The 20,324-nt window shown below is 32.6% G+C and overlaps 1 protein-coding gene across 1 annotated transcript; it reads left to right on the forward strand.

Moving 5' to 3' along the window:
• Positions 1-7,239: 7,239 nt before the first annotated feature.
• Positions 7,240-19,804, forward strand: LOC133180830 (fibroleukin-like). The gene is made up of 8 exons (XM_061315289.1): positions 7,240-7,252; positions 11,068-11,140; positions 11,632-11,760; positions 12,072-12,185; positions 14,684-14,820; positions 15,293-15,389; positions 16,809-16,976; positions 19,463-19,804. The coding sequence occupies exons 5-8, from the start codon at positions 14,692-14,694 to the stop codon at positions 19,723-19,725; spliced, it is 657 nt and encodes a 218-aa protein (XP_061171273.1). The 5' UTR covers positions 7,240-7,252; positions 11,068-11,140; positions 11,632-11,760; positions 12,072-12,185; positions 14,684-14,691; the 3' UTR covers positions 19,726-19,804.
• The last annotated feature ends 520 nt before the right edge of the window (positions 19,805-20,324 follow it).

Genomic DNA, 20,324 nt, shown 5'->3' on the forward strand with positions numbered 1-20,324 from the left:
TGGGAATCTGAAGACTGTACATATGACATATGTTTAATATCCCTGAGGATTATTCGAGGGGCACCGAATGAACTCCTTGAGTCTGTGTCCCTTATAGACTCAAAAGAGTGACGCCTTTTTATACTGGGCGACGCGTCTGCCAGTATCATTTCGTTATTCTGTGTACTCATGAATGAATAGGTACCGAACGACAAGTATCCTCGGGGACAGACTGTCCACCAGCAGAGATACATGTTCGGTGGTTAAAATGAAATATATGGAGATAACGAACAGTATTCAAGCTCAAAAGTCCATTATACAATACAAAATAGGAGCAGAGCAAACACGGACCTCCAAACATCAGAGGTGGGATCAGGTGCCATGGAGGAGTGAGCATCCCCTGCCGACCGGTCACACCCGCCGTGTGCTCCTTGTCATGATCGGGAAATAACGGAAAAATCCGTCGACAATTCAGTGTGTAAATAATGGCCTAACAATTAGTATGAAAAACGTCAGTCAGCATTTGACTCAATGATAAATCTCAAGCTCACCGATATGTCGTATCGACATAAGAATGGAAATAATCATTGTCAATTGACAATACGTCATCGATATATCCAAATGTTGAGTTGAAGGCCACAGCAAGTGTTTTCTTCTTTTCACGTACAAGATTTTGGACAAATTCTGCTTCATATGATTACAAAAAAGGTCTGCTAATAACGGGGCGCAATTGGTACCCATAGGTATTCCAATAGATTGTTGGAAGACCTGGTCTCCAAAAACCACATAGATATTGTCAATCAGAAACTCAAGCATCTTTTAAATGTCATCTTCAGAGTACTTGTGTGTACAATCAGAATGTTTTTTAACAAAATAATTTTGCAAATGACCAATGACAAGGTAAGTAAATTAACGAGTTCCATTATTATTGAAAAAGCAGCTGTCAATGATATCAAAAAGCCTGGATTTTAATTTATCGTGGGGAATGGTTGTATATAAAGTTAAAAAGTCGTAAGTTTTTAAGCTGTTGATTTTGGTAAAATCTTGTGATTTCAAATTTTCCAAAAGTTCCTTAGAAGTTTTAAGCATCCACATCTGATTTACACCACTTCTTGAATATATTGTTGCACAGTACTCTTGAAGTTTCCCCTTCACTACTGTTAATATCTTAGTGAGGAGTAAAGAAAGAGGCTTGGTTGAACTTGGCTTGAAAGAGGCTTGGTTGTGTAAGATGTACTGTCTTATTCTGTTTAGATTTTATTCAAGTTTTCCAGTGAGCTACCTGTATGACTATTAAGATTAGTTCTTTTTTTTTTTTTTTTTTTGCTTATAAAATGTCTCTAAATTCTCCCTGTATCATTTAATGAATTAAAGTCTTCTGCCAAAAAGCCCAATTTCATTCTGCAATTTGATTGTTTAAAAATATTAAGTTTTAGATTCATTGTTCTGTAGTAATTTTATGAAGCAGAAAAGGACATATTTTTTATGCGCCACAGTTCCGCCAAAGGTATAGTCCCTGCAAGATTTGGTTTCCTTTTTTCATTCAAAGGTGCACAATTATGAGAAGAAAGGAAAAGAATTATCTTTAAAATCAATTTCTTCTAAATATAAAAACCATATAACCAAATACACGTTAAATATTGGATTTATTCGGAAACCAGATAAAAATTCCTCTTTAAGAAATTTTCCTGACAGTAAATTCAAATATTTGCATTTAAGTCACGAACATATAAATCACATTTCAACTGGCTATGTTTTGATCTCTAGTAGGGACGTGGAGACCGGTCCTTTGGATGAGACCGTATAAACCGAGGTCCCGTGTCACAGTAGGTGCTGGCACGAAAAAGATCCCTTACTGCTCAATGGCCCTGAGTGCCGAGCATAGGACAAAATTTGCAGCTCTTCACCGGCAAGTGGTGGCGTCTTCATATGAGTGAAAAAAATCTCGAGAGGGACGTTAAACAACATACAAACAAAACATAATCTCTAGGAGAGGAAAATGAGATTTACTCACACCACCTTTATTGAATTTTTATTTAACCCGTCAAATCAAATCAAACGTTGAACACATTTTTTAAAATCTTACATACACTGTATTTAATAGCTTTTTTTGATTTACATATTTAAAAAAAAAAATCCGATATGACCTATCTTTCGTTTGAACTTATTCTCTAAATGTACTTATTCCAATAAAAAAAATAGATGAAAGGATGATTAGGTAGAAAATGTTGAAAAAGATTATCGGGAAAAGAAGTTTTGCTTTATTTATACGGCAAGGGTTGGTGCAAAAGTAACGTCACGACTGCTTTAATATCTTTAATAATGGAAAGTTTCCATCACAACTTCATATACTTATATCTCTATCCAATTGACTTTTTACCTAATACTTTAATAATGGAAAGTTTCCATCACAACTTCATATACTTATATCTCTATCCAATTGACTTTTTACCTAATACTTTAATAATGGAAAGTTTCCATCACAACTTCATATACTTATATCTCTATCCAATTGACTTTTTATCTAATACTTTATTCAGATATATGCAACATTAAATTAAATATTAAAATAAACACAATGTTGGGTCTCGTGCACCTCTGCACGACAAGAATGTACAGAAGTCGTTATGACGTTTCTCATTAACACTTATTTTGAATTTGGTGATACATAAGATTTACACAAAAAAGAATGAATTTATGAATAACATTTGGACAGAGTTAATATGAATTTAATGCTACAACTAAAAACAAGACAGTTAATAGCAAAATGGCAGTAAAGAGAATAAAAAAGAAGCATGTGAGAGGTTAAAGGTTATGCGGAAGAATTGAAAATCAGTGACGTCATAACGAGGTCTGCAATATTGTTGACGTGCGGCGATAGACGTAACCCAACGTTCTGGTTATCTTAATATATTAAAAATCATCTATATGCTCAAATGAAATTTTATAATAAAATGAAAGCAGACAGGCGTTAAAGTATGTCATATTGTGTTGATAATAGTTAATTATTAAAGATTTCATAGCAGTTGTGACCGTTCACGGTAGCTCATCAGTCAGTAGAGCGCTCGATCTGTGATCGGGAGGTTGTGAGTTCGAATCTCGGCCGCAGCTGGCCTAGGTCGATAAAAAATGGATAGCAATTGTTCCTTTGCCATGCGCTCGGCACTTTGAAGTGAAAGTTGCGGGTCCTTCGGATGAGACCTTAAACACCGAGGCCCCATGTCACGGCAGGGACGTAAAACAACATACAATCAATCATTCATAGCAGTTGTGACATTAATTTCGGATGAACAAACGTACAATGATGGCTCTGTGTAAGATTCAATGTCCTTTTCTGTTTATTTTTAGTTTTTCATTGTCAACTAGTCTCACTGAAACATAGTATTGGATCCTTTTTTTCTACCATGTTGGCTTGGCTGAAAATGTAAAATCATCTCTTGATACCCAGTTATTCGTAATTATTGTTGTTAAGCCACTCGCTGACCTATGGCTTTTTCTGTTATTTCCTTATCATGACTAGGAGCATACGGCGGGTGTGACCGGTCGGCAGGGGATGTTATATCACTATATGTAAAGACCAGGCCTCTTTGTTATCCTCTCTTTACTGTTTGTGTTTAGATTCTGTTAAGTTTATTACACACGGTAAGGTCTGTTTTATAATGCTTATAGTATAATATGTCGTGTGTACACTCTTAATACAGGGTAGTTTCGAGTGTACATACGACATATCATACTATAAGCATCACAGTCCCCCACTTTTAATTTTCTTTTCCAAATACATAAGATAATTTTTACCATTCTGGTGAAATTCAGCAAAATCTTAATACTTAAAAAATGATTGTATTGCTTGTTCAATTTTTAATGCAAGAAATATGACATTTTTGAGTGCAGAGAGGTCAAATAATTGACTATGCGAAGTAATTTGAAACCTTTTCGTTGTCACAAACGTTAATATGTCTTTTCAAGACAAATTAAAATTGTATTTGGTCCCATGATTTATTTGGATAAAAGAAATTGGAAAGAAAACTGCGAAAAGGTCATATAAACTGCTCGGTAGCTCCAAAAGATGCGCACTGGCCAACATTTCTGTTTTGAATTTTAATTAAGTATTGTGTGTAAATTCTAAAAATATACTTCATTTTTTTTTTCAGAATACTTTTGATAGCAGGATCCAATCTCCTTAAACGCCCTCATTTTTGACATAATACATTGACTCCGACTTTTTAATTAGGACGGCATTAACAAAAATTGAAATAACTTTGCAAATAAAACTGCTAAGAATATTCAACAGGTAGGACCCGACATTCTGACATTAAAACTAGCACAAATACCCACAAAACGTCAGCCAGGGTTTCTTAAAAGCAGGAAAACCCCCAGCTGCTGAAGGATGGATTTTTATTTTTAATACATGTAATTTCTTTAATAAACTGATTTAAGTTCAAAGAGATAAATCCTAATAATGAATTAACAGCGTCAAAGCTTGTGGTTATGAACATAAATAAATAGTTATGCTTGATGAAGTTTTAACCCTCTGTATCAGATTTGGAAGTGATTCTCTTTATCTTCTTATCACCTAACCATACCTTCACCATCAGAGCGCAAGCCTGACACCAATAATGTATATATTTTGATGACAGATTATTTGTTAAAATGAATTGCAAATGAGATATTAAAACTTTTACTACGTAGTATCTGACATTATTTTGCTTTTTAATGAAAAATGTTGTCAGTATAAGTAATAAAAATAGATGATAAAATGATTATGCTGAAAAAAAAAATGGTTAAGATTAGCTGGAAAACTTAATTTAACACAAAGAAACAGTGTTGGCCAAGTAAACGAGAGTAGTTGTAATTACAACAGAAATTGTACCTTAAATGCCTTAGAAAATCTTAAGTAAGCCACATATTTTTATACTGATATCAACTGTTCGAAAAGTTTTGCACACTACAGAGGAAAAGATACATGATAAGTAATCCTCAACAAAAATCACTATGATGTCTTGTTATTAACTTGCCCTACAACTATGTTTGTGATCAAGAGTTCACATCCCTCCTTGTCCTAAATTTAAAGATTCTGTCGTTTAAACCGAAATATGGAGAAAACGAAGAGAAATCAATTTCAAAAGTCGATTTATACAATACAAATCGGGAGGAGAGTAATTAATGACCTTCGAGAACATCAGAGGTTTAATCAGTTATCATGGAGGAGCAAGCATCACTATCCACCGGTCACACCTGCCGTATGCTCCTTGTCGTAAACAGGCAAATGGATAGATATGTAGACAATCAGGGTTTAAATAATGGCCTAACAATAAGTATGAAAAACGTCTGTCAGCATTTGACTTCCGACTATTATTAATTTTTTCAGTATTAAGGAGGTTAGCAATCTTTTTATTTTTTAGTATAATAGTATTTTTTAAAAATTAGTTTTACAACCAAAAACCTAATTAATTGGTTAGTACTCCTGAAAGCAAAACAAAACAGTTGAAAAAAAAACAACAACAGAACTTCGGATTTTGATTTGAAAAATTGCACTCTTTGGTCGATACAAAGTCGATACAATGTTTCTACAAACTGAAGTTCCTTTTTTTTCAAACAAAAAGTTAGGTTATTTATTTCACACTGAATTGTAATCAGAGATAGTTACCTAATTTGTGTGGAACACTTCTTTGATAAATTTTTAAGCTAATAATTCTTATGTTACTTTTGAAAGCGTTAAATTAATTTTACGGCATTAACATTTGAGTTTTTAAGAGCTTTTACGGATATGAGCATAGATGCATTGTCAGTATATCAACTAAAATCGACTGATTGTATTGTTTTACCTCCCTTTAATTTTTTTTGTCACTCAAGAGACGTTACCAATGTTCCAGTGAATCCAAAATTCATCAAAATAACCTATACTCGGCACTTGGAGGCATAAAGCAGTGAGGGTTCTTTATCCTGCCAACCTCCACAGTGACCAGGGACCTCGGTTTTATGTATTTATCCAGGAGACCTGTGACTTTCTAGTGCCGGGCGCTTACCCGCTTGGCGAATGTAAAGATTTCATTTGTATTGACGCTGCGAACGAGAATGATGCTCGAACTTCTCGATCACGAAGGAAACTCCCTACCACTAGGCTACCGTGAAATACCGCTACCACTAGGCTACTGTGAAATACCGCTACCGCTTGCTTAAGAAAGATGGATTCTACTCAAGGATCACATCAGCCTCGAAGTGGAAACTTTTCAATTTTTCAAATGATCTGTATAAAGAATTTTTTTTTTTAAAATTGAAAGCACTAGCAAGATGTGTCTGTTAAACACTAATGCCCCCGTGTGACGAACGCTAATTTTTTTCCCATTGACGAGCAGTGATTTTTATTTATATTGCTTTAATTAAATGAATGGATGTAAAATTTTTCATATAAGTATCACCTAGCAGATTAGAACTTTGAACACCAACTACAATATATCATAAATTATTTTTAAATTTGATCCGTTGTTCTCATAAGCTAGGCTTTGATAAAAAAAAAAAAAGGGAAAGATATGTTTTGCCTCCTTTCTTAAGTCATATTTCCAAAGTTATAATTTTTCTAAAGTCCTTCATTTTTTATGAATATACATAAAAATTGTACAAGTGTAGTTATACCTTACTGTACTTATTTAAAACAATGGGAATGATTTTTAAAGAAAAAACTGCCTCCCCTGAATATAACATAAAACAAGCACATTAAAATGTATAACAAGCAATTGTTTAGCAGCAGACCTTTCACATTTTTACGGTTGATCTTTGTTTACAAATCAAGATACAGCAAAAATGATCATTTAAGGTCAGATGACAACAGAAAATGTTAATTGAATCTAATAAATAGTTTTTAAATTTCTTATTTACAAACGTTCAATAGGGCGGTCCTTCGAATGAGATTAATACCCCAATCAAAATGGGTAATTATTACTAGTAACTAATCATTTTAATCTGCAAGGAATTATAAATCAGCTAAAATGGACTTTACCTCGTCCATATTCTGTAAAACATTTAATGGCAAATTGCCAAACTTCTTAAATCATTTGTTTGTAAACAATTCGAGTCAATCTAGCTAGCATACGTATTTCTTTGAAATAAAATGATAAAATCGTTTTCATTTTGAAAGGAGGCTGTCAGTCACAAAAAGATAGCCAATCATAATATTTGCCAATATCTTTATACAAATCAATTGTCTTTAAATAGAGACACGACGCTAACCTACACAGTCTGTTCTTAGACACCAGCCATAATGCAAACAGGAAAGGTAAGTGAAATTACTTAGATATTTTACATACATGTAATTATTAAAATTAAGTTCTAAATTTCTAACGTACACAATTAAAAACATTTTTATGAGTCTGAGGACTCTGGTTCAACGAGAATGAAAAAAATCTAAACCTGTATATATTTTTTAAACAAAGTATATAATTATTTGAGGCAGATTAAAATTTTCTTCAAAGAAAGTAATGTTAATAAATTTAGAAAGATGAAAAGGCGGTATAATGATTGTAGATTGCAATTTTTAGTGAAATCGACAAATTTGTTAATGCAATTTGTTCCAACAAGGAAAGCAATCTTTCTCACTCATGATTTTCCGTAGACGCAGTTCAGAGAAGCTAATAAAGCTTAACACTACTCATAAATAAGTTCCGTCACACGGGTATATAAACCCTTCGATTTCGTTACTCCCGATTGCACACTTGAAACCTGTGGCCGACTTGTAGTATTTGTTTCGTGGTCTTTGATTTTGTGCGTTTATTCCTTGTTTTTTATGCATTTCCTGTTTGTAAATTATGCATAAATAGAGGATATTCAATGTTTTGTAGATGAATATGGAATTTATTACAAAACATTGAATTTTCTGTTTATTACATTTTCTTTGATTTTCCCTTTGCCTCTGTCTTTTCTTAAGGTCAAGATCTAGTAAATAAAAGGAGCCTACAGATTTCTCAAATTTGAGAAATAAATTCCCTAAATGAAGCTTTGTAAGTATAGCTTGGTCAAAAAAGGTGTTTCGGGGCATAATTTGTAGGTAAACAAGACGAAAAATCATATCTTAAACTTTCATTTGCAATGAAAAATTAAGAAAATCAGTCATGAATATGGGAGTTTTTTCCATATCAGACAAATTAAATGATTCCAGATTGCCTATGTAGTGGTTTAGATTTCTATTTCATAGCCCTCGTTTTGTAAACTATATTTTGCAAGTATTTGTTGGTATTTCAGTCTGATAATTCTATTTACCTTATGTATTCAGTTGTTACTTATTTATTGCAGCTCGGGCTGCTCTATACATATAAGTTTAAGAGTTGGTATATGGGGATTGAGGTGGGAGAAGTTATTCAGAATCAAAGGTTTTCTAAACATTAAAAAGATTGTTTATCAGAATGTTCCTTCCCTTTTTAAATTACGAGATACACAATATATTTACTTCCATAAAGTGAATCTGTAAAAATATATATGTTTTCCATATTTAATATATAAAGTTGCTCATCATTTACTATCGAAAAAACGACAGGTCCCTTTTTTTAGAACATCGAATTTTACTTATCGCATAAAAACGTACTTTACACAGTTCGTGTTTTATATTCTTAAAGTGAAAGACATTTTTGAAAATAGGTGATGCATGTGTCTGGTTTCAATTTATATTTTATGCAGCCAACATTTACTTGAGGAATTGATAAAGTTTAAAAGGGTATCGTTTTTGTTCGATTTTCATCTGACTATAAGTTTTCAAAATATTCTCGACTATCGTCTCCATCATTTAGATGCATGCCTTTGTCACACATATCGAAGCGGTTTGATGATCAAGACTCATTTCCATTGTTTACTTTATTAATTTCCCGGGCGACAATTGATGGTTACATCAATGTTTTCTTGTTATTTGTCTGTTATAAGTTAGGACATGTGTTGACATTCCACATGTTTTACTTTTTAAACAGGAAGTGTCATCCATGTTGGGAGTCTTTCCATAGTACTTTTGGTAGCTGTGTTCTGATTGGTTAACTTAGTTGTAGGATCTTTGATATTTATTGGCTTTTATATTTGGGCCTATAGCTAGGGTATTTAAAGCCGCGTTCGTGTAGTTTTCTTCACTTGGGTTGGGGAACACGACCTCATTGTTAGTTCCTCTTTACTGTGCTAAGAAAACCTCATGGTTTATCAGCACTATTTGATTAGTACCTTAGAGTGCTAAGAAAACCTCATGGTTTAACAGTACTCTAGGTCTTAGCTAGCTTTAGTTTCATGTTTTTCACAAGTTCTAGGTTTTTGTTAGGAAACAGTTAGGATGTAGGTTTCATAGAGTTAATTTAGTTTTCCCCTTTCCAAGTCCAGCCTGGTCTAGGGATAGGTAGATAACAGGTATAATTCCTAGAACTACTGTTCACTATTTATTTATTTATGGTGTTGTTTATTTTCTGGGTTAGATATTTTTAGAATCCAGATTTAGCATTATTATTTTAAGTTCAACTCTAGAGTGTTGATTAGTAGAGTTCATATTGGGTGATGTAGCTCATTTCCCTTACATTTTTCCACATCATTGACATTTAAAGCAGTTTTTAATAGGATTTTTGACCTTTTTCATAAGTATGGAGGCTCAGTAGGGACATAGATATTTTTATTTAAGCATCTTTCATTTTTTCAAAGGGTTTCCACATTCCTCCCATTTTTTCCTATTAAATTTTTCACAAACTTCTTATTTATTTATTGAGATTATTGTTATTCACTTGCCAAATTAAATTATATTTTTGATAAAACTATTTATTTCTGTGCAATTTTGAAAGACTTTATTCTCTGTTAAGTTTTGATTATTATTTATTATTTGTTATCATTTACAAAGGTTAATTCTCACTTTATTAAATTTATAAAACTTACAACTGTGTTTTCATTTAGCGTTGATCATAGTTCAGATATCCTCTTACCTGGGTTGACAATCATAACTGGAGGCAGTTTACTGCTTTAAGCCAAGTTGGCTAGTAACTTTGTGAAGTTATTCATTAAAGAGTTCTACTTCCGGTTACACCTACAGTCTCTCAGAAAACGGTATTTTGTATGTTCTTAGCCTCTTCTTTAAAATAATATTAAATTGAATATAGGTTTCAAATAGGTTTACTTTTCACATGATTTCAAATTGAATTCCAGAAAAGTACTTCGTTTTCTACATAATTCTTTTACAGCTGTAAAGTACAGGAAAAAGAAAGTTTAATTTGATTATGACGTCATAATGTATTTAGCATCAAAAGGCAGTCTAAAATCATTTACTAGATCTTGACCTTAACACAGTGTCATAGCTAGGCTTGACGTCATAGTTGAGCGGTTGAGACGTCATAGCTTAGCAGTTGTGAGATTGAAAACATTCCATAGCATAAATTTTAGCAACATATTTGGGGAGAAAATTGCAGTTTTAGCTCTATCAAGATGTTTAGTTACTATCTCTAACGGTTATGACAGGCCATAAATTATTTTTTACTTACATTGATATCCTTTCACGCTGTGAGAGAATATCATTTTGGTATCCTTTCACACTGTGAGAGAATATCACTTTTATTCAATAAATAAATCACAGTATTTCACTGTTGAAAATGTAATAAATTTGGTTATTTTATGTTACTTTTCTCCTGGCTCGAAAAAAGTGCTTTGATAATTTTAATGTGATCGAGTAGCATGGCAATGAAAGATGTGCGACCACATCGGTGAGACCACTGCAGCGAATTACTGTTAGGAGGTCTTTTATATAGGGGTTGTCGGGATACCGACAATGAGAGAGAAATATGGCGGACAATGTCTTTACGAGTAGTGTTTAGCTTTAAAATTACTGGCGAGCTCCAGAAGGGCAAATCTCTCCTGAAATATTTTGATACAAAACACAAACTCAATTGAACAATATTTTTTAGTCAGAATGCTGCATATTATTGATACAAAACTCACACGGATTAGTTGCGTAGACATACATGTATATAAGTAAGTGCGCTAGATGTTGTGCTAGAAAAGAGACAACGTTCCTTTTTTACAGTTATATTTTCAAATAAACCAAGACAGTTGATATTTTGGTATTTGAATGTTGATCTTACTTTTCAGATACTTTTTGTTTTTTTGGTCGGGTATGTTGCAAGTCTACAAGCTGAAACCCTGACAAAGAGATCAAACAATTGTAAGTCTTCCAAATCTTTTGAAAAAGATTAAAAGAAAGTGATAAGATACGCGTATATATATCGTAACAGTTTAAAAAAAAATCGCCTGAGAAATGAAATTCCAATTCAATGTCTTATTCTAAACTGTTTCTGTTTCTATTCATCAGTAAGTTGCCCACGTGGCACAGTGATTAGAGCGTTTGTTCTTGAATTGCGAGTTTGAATCCCTATCTGGACGTGGAGATCGATCCTTCGGATGAGACATTTATAAAAAAAAAAAAAAAAAAAAAAAAAAAAAACATAAAAGACAATAATAATAGAGAACAAAAAGGAAACAATAAGGTTTCCTAAAGGATATCAAAATTCTTTTGAAAATAAAGTACTCGGCAAAGTATATATATATATATATATATATATATATATATATATATATATATATATATATATATATATATATATATATATATATATATATTAACGACATATTTTGATTACAAGTATATTGTTTCAGTCGCTGACAGAAATCCTAACCCATGTCAGAATGGTGGGACATATACACGGATAGGAAAATCCATACCACCACGTGGACCTAAGTTCATATGTACCTGTCCTGAGGGGTTTTCAGGGATAGTATGTCAATGTAAGCATCTTTTGTTTTTGAAATATTATAAGTCATTTTTCTCTGTTCGTATAATTATTGTGCACCTATAAAAATAGAGAATCATTATCATCTAATTACTGAAAATACCAACATAAGTTGTTTTCCAACCTCAACTAAAATCATAAAAACCTTCTACGCTTCATTCTTTCATATATTCAATGTACGTGAATGATGAGGTCTAACGAAATTCGATAAGACATTTATTTAAAACTAGAGGGCTTCCAAATATTTATCAGGTTGAAATTAGATATAACAATGAATCTTTTTGATTTAAAAGTTTGTTTCTTTAGTTAATGTTTGTGACAAACATGATTGTCAGAATGGAACTTGTGAGGCAGACCAGAACAGTACACGTGGTTACAGGTGTAACTGTATCGAAGGTTATGCCGGGGAGAATTGTGAAGGTAAACTTATAAATAACAATACATTGTGTATTTGAGAGTTGCTTTGCAACATTAACTGAGAATCTCTTAGATTTAAATATTTGTTAGTCCCCTACCGGTGAGGGGACTATAGGTTTTCTCTGATTCTATTTGTCCGTCTGTCTGTCTGTTTGTCTGTCCGTCCGTCTGTTTGTCCCTCGGTCTGTCTGTCAGTCTGTCCCACTTGGTTTTCAGACCTTTTTCCTGAACGCTTGCAGATATTGAGCTGATTTTTGGAATGTGAGTATATCTTGATGAGTTACAGATCAAGTTTGCATTCCGTTCCGCTTCAATGACTTTTGACGGAATTACGACCTTTTCAATTTTTCAGGGTTTTCCGCAATTTTTTTTTTAAACGCTTGCAGACATTGAGCTGATTTTTGGTATGTGACTTTACCTTGAGGAGTTATAGATAAAATTTGCATTTCGTTCCGCTTCACTAATTTTTTGACGGATTTATGGTATTTTCAATTTTTAACGGGAACCAGATTACAATTGCCTCTAGGGGACTAGTATTGCTAATGCAATACTCTCAGAATGCTTGTTTCTTTAGTTGATGTATGTGACAGACATGATTTGTCAGAATGGAAATTGTGAGGCAGATAAGTCCAGTACACGAGGTTACAAATGCAACTGAATCGAAGATTATATGGGGAGAATTGTGAAGGGAAAGTGTTTATTATTTGAAATACTGCAGAAGTCGCCCACGTGCGGCATAGGTAAGAGCGGTTGTTCTAGACTCGCGGAGTCCAGAGTTGATCTTTACGTCGCGAGTACGAATCCCATTATGGGAGGTGTAGACATTTCCTTCCGATTGGAATATATAAACCGAGGCCCCTGTCGCAGTAGGTGTTGGAACAAAAAAAATTCCATCATTGCTCAAAGCAGGTGGTGGCGTTTCAATAAATGTTCGAACACTCAAAGGAACGTTAAACAGACAAACAATGCTGCCCTACTCCTAGGAATTATCATTTCCTTCAAAACTGAATGCATATCAACATTGTGAAAATCAAGTCTTGCTATTTGTTTGTTTTGTTACTTATTTTATTTGTTTATTAGATTTAATATTTTTCCTTATTTTTAGTATATATCAATAAATTGTATCTCTACATCCCCAAAGTTCCATTTAGATTATTTTCTGATCACCTGTGCAGGTTAAGTTATTAATTCATTAGGAGAAACAGTGTTGAAACGTGACAAAATCGTAAAAGAAATATATAGTTTGACATGTAATCAATGATATTGTATCTCTTTAATAACAATTAAGCATTCTTATATTATTGTATTTAAAAATTTAAGAAACTTTCATAGATTAAAAATGACAACATCATTAAGAATGATAAGAATAAAGAAAATTATTGTTGCCAATTATGTGATGACTAATTCCTTCTCAAAACATGAGAGAGAGAGAGAGAGAGAGAGAGAGAGAGAGAGAGAGAGAGCAAGCAATCCCAATTTCCTCATTTGTTCGAGGGGAAATATGCTTTTTTCAGCTCTGTATACTTACATTTTTCTCATTTTCTTTATTGGTAAAGTAGTCGTCTAAACGAAGAAAACGATACAGAAACAAAAGGTTTTGACCGTTTACTAAGAGAGAAAACACACATTTTACTGATTTCTGCTCATATCAGTATTTTGATTAGAAGTTTTCAATAGCCAACAAGATTGTAGTTTGTATGGAAAATCGTACTTATTTCAAACTTTAAAAAAACTTTTGTCTATTAATAAAAACTATGGTTACATTTCTTTAAGTCTCTAATTGTTTAATAAAAATTACTAAATGCATTTTCCTGTGGTAGAATTTAGAAGCAGAGAAGGAGATATGTTCAGCGCCGCCTTCTCACCAAAAATACAGTCCCTCCTAGATTTCAAAATCGGTTTACCATTTGTATTTTAAAGTAGTTGAATTATAAAGAGGGAAGAAAAATATGAACTTTGAAATCTTTCATCTAAAAATATAAGATACATCAGCAAATATACTCTGAATATTTCATTTAGTCAGAAATCAGACAAAACTCTTTCCTTAAATCTTAAATTTAAAAAAAAAGTTGAACATTGTTTTCCTTATTTGACAATAAAACAGCAAACTGGTACACCTTTGCCAAATGTTATTTATAATAGTAATATCGTAATTAGCATTAAATTTTACAATGTCCGAAAGAAACATCAATTCCATTCATCCATTTGATTTTATTTTCTCCACAATTAAACACAAACATAAAAGATTAACAAAAAATTAAGTTTTTTTAGTGAGATTGATAATCAATTTAAAAAAAAAAACATATTTACAGGTTGGTAGATTGAGGAATTCAAATAGATTTGCAACAAGGAATATCATTATAGTTAAGCGTTCAACGTCAGTTATAATTCAGATTATTTTACAAAGTTATTTTCTACTTATGTCGATCTGCGGTGAGTTAAAACATATTTTTTATGCTACATTACACAATCTCTTCATTCATTTCTTTGTTCTGGTTTAGTTTTGCCAATGGATTGTAAGGAAATTCAAGAAAATGGTCCATATAATTCTGGTGTGTACGAAATTTTCCCAGATGGGAATCCCTCAAATTCGGTTAGGGTGTTCTGTGACATGGAGACGCAGGGCGGTGGATGGATGGTATTCTCTTTTATTTATAAAATTTTCACTTAATATGCAGGGGATGCTTACTCCTCCATGGCACCTGCTCTCACTTCTAATGTTTTAGAGGTCCATGTTTGCTCTACTCCTGATTTGTATTGTTTGAGTAGACTTTTGAGCTTGAATACTGTTATCATTATATTTCATGCACATATATATTGACGTTATCTATTTAGTATGAATATATATTACCTTTATCAGTACCTGGACATTATTCTTTCAACTAATTTCAACTATCGCACTGTTTAAAAAAGGTTTTCTTTGCTTTACATACTGTCATTCAAAACACGACTTATTGACTTAATAGAAATCTCCAAAAAAAGATTAATGAGATACAATATACATTTCACAATTATCATTCAAGCATGTTTAATTATGAAAATTATAATAATAATATTGATTAGTTGTTTATGATATTAATAATAATACATGTTATTATAAATTGTTAAAGGCAATCCAAAAACGACTTACAGGATCCGTGGACTTTAATCGGATATGGGATGAATATAAGAATGGATTCGGTGACCCTGAGGAAGATTTCTGGATTGGTAAGTTAGGAAACTTCAAATTTGATCACTTCTCCTCTTTTATATTTGATAAATGGCATTTTTAGGGACAAGTTAAATTTTGCCTCTCGTAGCAAAGGTATTTTTTTAGACAGGGAAATATTTAACACAATGGTAATTTGTTGTTAAAGGATAAAGAATAACTCAGTTGTAAGTACATGCAAAATCTGCGTTGAAATAAAGTTTCAAAACGAGATATTTTTTATAAATTCAAGTCAAGGTAAATTTATAACCGGTAACTTTACGTACATTTAATTAAATAAATCAAAATTTTGTATATACAAAGTGTTTAGCCACTTTCATGAGTGAACTTGATCAGAATTTCTCCATACGATAAAAACGTCTTTATTACATTTGTAGTCATCTAATGTTCTCCATGTATCTGATTAATATTATGGGCTCACGGCGAATGTGAGAGGTCGATAGGGGATGATTACTTCTCCTTGGCTCCTGATCCCACCTCTGAAATTTTCGAGAGTCCATGTTTAATGGCCCGTTCCAAGATTTTTTTTTTTCGTTATTTTTTTTCTTCGATTAATCAGTTTTTTAAAAACTTTCTCGCTGCATGAAAAAAAACCCATAAGTATGTCAAAAAAAGACAAAACAAAAATAAAAAAAAAAAACTGGAAATCAGACTGTCGAATATGTGTTTCTTGCATATATTGGGCAATTTCCTTTTTTTTTCTTACCAAATATTAAAAATGAGCAAAAAGTCTTTTGTGGCATTTTGAATATCTGCTTTAAACTGGTAATAAAGAATTTCTCTAAAAAATCATGAACAAAAGATTATCCTCAAACTTTGCGTGTACATTAAAGTTAGCGAAGGTTATAATACAAAAAATAAGTGGATAGCTATTGTAGTTTTAACACTAATTAACCCAAGTTGGAAAAAATTCTGTTTGAAAGAAAAAAAAAATATGCAGAACCTTGAAACACATAACGAAAATTAAAGTGGTTACATTTTAATCAAACACAGGAAAAAGAAATAAAATTCCAAATCCATTAAGTGTGGTCATCATAAAAAAAGATTTATCAAAATCTTCAGTGATAGAACCGTCCTCTGACATTTTACAATAATGAGAAAGTTGAAAAACAGATTTAAAGTATTAAGAATACAATACAAGATTATTCTGTTTTCCTTACTTTATGTTATGTGATAATTAAAGCATACGTTATTCGAACAAATAAGAGAAAGAAAGAACGGACATAACCATATTCTCAAAGTCCAGTACATATTAAAAAGCATAGGTAGAAACAAAATGTATATTTTATCCAATATATATATATATATATATATATATATATATATATATATATATATATATATATATATATATATATATATATATATATATATTGTAATTTACTTTAATATTGATTTGTGAATATATCTTTAAACAGGAAATGACCAAATCCATCAACTGACAAAAGGAAATGACTCTTCTCTCTACGTTTCCATAACTCTAGTAAATGGCACAACACTGTACGAGTTATATGATCGGTTCTCTGTAGCAGATGAAGCAGAGAATTATCGCCTTTTTCTGAGTGGACCGGCCACAGGAACACTGGGTAGGTGACAGGTAACATATGTAAAGCACAACCACAGGAACACTTTGTAGGTGACAGGTAACATGTGTACACCACAAACACAAGAAAACACTGGGTGCGTAACAAGTAACATGTGTACACCACAACCGCAGGAACACTTTGTAGGTGACAGATAACATGTGTACACCACAAACAAAAGAAAACACTTGGTGCGTAACAAGTAACATGTGTACACCGGGTACTCGACAGGTAACGTGTACACCACAACCACAAGAAAACCCTGGGTGCGTAACAAGTAACATGTGTACACCACAACCACAGGAACACTGGGTACGTGAAAGGGAACATGTGTACACCACAACCACAAGAAAACCCTGGGTGCGTAACAAGTAACATGTGTACACCACAACCACAGGAACACTGGGTACGTGACAGGTAACATGTGTGCACTACAACCACAGGAACACTTGGTACGTGATAGGTGACATGTGTACACCACAAACAATTGACAGTGAGATAAGAATTGAGATAAGTAGTGGGGAAAGCATGCATATATATTTCCAATCTAGCTTGTAATAATTCATTTGATTGGTTGGCAAGCCGGGTGCAAATTTCTATATACACGTCGTGAGCAGTCATAAATCGCAAATTACAAGTGATATATGGCGTACGTCATTAAACCACGCAGAAAAGCCACATCCCTGAATTTATACATTTGTGGTATATCTCTCTTATATGAACATACAGAGAGCAAATATCTTCATACCTGTATGAAGTTTTTCGAAGGTCATAGGTCATTACGTGACCTAATCACACAGCGCAGTCATTCTATATAAAAAGACTTACTCTACTAAGCAATATAGCATGCTTTTCATGTATAAAAATGTACAGAATACGCAAATAAAAAAAATAATCATTTTATTTACAATGAAAACGAGTACTGAATATAGTGACTGCATTTCGGTAGACACACCTTCATCATCGAGATCGTTGTCTTAACAATCATGAATGTAAGCTATCGCCAGTGTCTCCGTGTCAACATCATAATAAATTTGCCTTATTGAAATCGTAGATCTTATTTTTCTGATCCAATTTTTTACTTGATTTCAAGATAACTGGTCCGGACAAGTGTCTTCGTCCATCCCTTTCCGACCGAAATTCCTCCAACATTTAATTACCAAACATCGGACGTGTTTCTTGCGTTTTTTTAACATCGAATATGGGTTCTCATGAATACAAAAAATCCCAGAAACCAATATGCTCACTATAATTGATCACAAGTAGCCTTTCACAGAATATTCCCTTCAAAACAGAATCCTTTGCCAGATGAATTTGAAGCGTAACCGCTTTCAAGCCAATTACACCTTACGTAATTTGTCAAAATCTACGACGAACAGTTAGTGCAATATCCGATTTTCCGTCTCAAATGTATACATAAGTAATAAATAACAAGTTTAAAAACATCACTGGGAAATGAAGTGGGTCGGTACGTGATCAAATCCTGTGAAGTTTTTAAACTTGTTTTTTATTTCTTAAGGAGGCTGGGGGGGTCAACAAATTAACCACAAACTAACCACCAGATTTAACTTAATTTTTTTTAGATATGATATCTTAAGCTGTCAACTATTATTTGGCAAAGAAAAATTTCAAAAATTTTAGTTTTAAAATTTGATCATTTTCTATATCTTCATATGGAGCTCTTCTTCTAAAGGAGATCAATATAGTCTAAAAATGGCCACAACCCCCCAGCCTCTTTAATTGAACATGGATAACTAGAAATATACTTGAATAAAACATACTTAGAAAATATCCTACTTTGATTATTTTATTTTCAGAATATTTTTGAAGTTTTTTTTTTAAATATAGTTTTTTTTTAAAATTAGATTTAAAATCCAAACTAATTTATCGAGCATAAATACTTCTAAATTAACATTGATTTATAATAATAATAATAATAATAATAATAATAATAATAATAATAATAATAATAATAAAAAAATAAAAATAAAATAAATAGATCAATGTACCAACCTGTATTTGATTTGTACTTTTCTAAATCCATGTATTATAAACCAATTTTTATACGCATGCGAAAAATTTCCGCGAAATCTGCGAGCAACTCCAGCTCGCGGATATTTATCGTCGCGAACCAGTCATTCGCTGCGCCATATGTTTTATTCATGTGAATATCATGATCGTATGTAGGACAGTGATGGGCGACTGCGGCAAGTAGTACAGTGAATGTTTTCAGATTAAAGAAATGATTTTACTTTTTCTTCTCAAACTATATCATTATTGACATTCAAATATAATTAATAATTAAAAATAACAGTGGTTTTGACTAAAGCAAAAATTTACCGTCTTGCATTGGAGTGGTAAATGTACATGATGTACAACAATTAGATTAATTTGCCCCTTACTGAACATCAATTCATGTAAATGACGTTCTACCGTTGTTTGTTTTATTATTTCACAAATGAAGAGAATGAATTTCTTTAATTCTGTAGGTGAAAGAATGATAATTCCTGGTGACCCAGACAACGGTATAAATGGAATGTATTTTAGTACACGGGATAGAGACAACGACAGAGCGGATAATGGTTTTCAATGCGCTGTTGAATTTGGAATAGGTGGGTGGTGGTACAACAGCTGCCACGATGCCTTCCTAAACGGGCCCTGGGATTCACAAAACTGGAGACAGCCTTGGGACCCCCCATTGAATGATGGGACCGAGGTGAGAGGGACGTTGATGATGGTCAGAAGAGTCTAAGGACATCACTCATAACTTCCATACACAGAAAAAGGAGACAGATATAAAAAGGGCAATTTTTATTATTAAACGTGTGTAATGAATAAAATCACATTACACATTTTGTAAAGGATACATGCTTGTTTTCATTTTTTCTGAAGAAAAAAAAACATCTTCTCAGAGAAAGGGGCTTAACCTGGATTTTATTTTTCTGGAGACGGTCAACATGGTGTGCTTTCTCGCGCATATGCCGTTTAAACGGTGTTCTTCAAACCGTTTTACACGAAGAATTTTCAATCATGCGACGAAAAATACTTGTGGTCTCTACTGTATTTTCATTTCTCTGGTTTTCTAAAACGTTTTTGTTTGAGGAGAAAAAATTGAGACACATCACATTGATAACACTATCCTGATGAAAGAAAAACTTCATTTGTTTCTAATTTCGTATTCTGTTTACTCTGAGAACTTATTTAGTACTTACATTTATTGAGAATAGTCTGGGAAAACTTTATTTTAGGGACTGTTTTGTTTGTTTACTTCCTGGAAGTATAACGTGATTTTTTTGTATTGAATGAACTCTAGGTCTATAAATTGAAATATTAAGAAAACATTGGTGTTAA

Source organism: Saccostrea echinata, unplaced genomic scaffold, assembly GCF_033153115.1.
Source record: "Saccostrea echinata isolate AGI-Se365-2 ecotype Australia unplaced genomic scaffold, CSIRO_AGI_Sech_v1 ptg000001l, whole genome shotgun sequence".
Classification (NCBI taxonomy): Eukaryota; Metazoa; Mollusca; class Bivalvia; order Ostreida; family Ostreidae; genus Saccostrea; species Saccostrea echinata.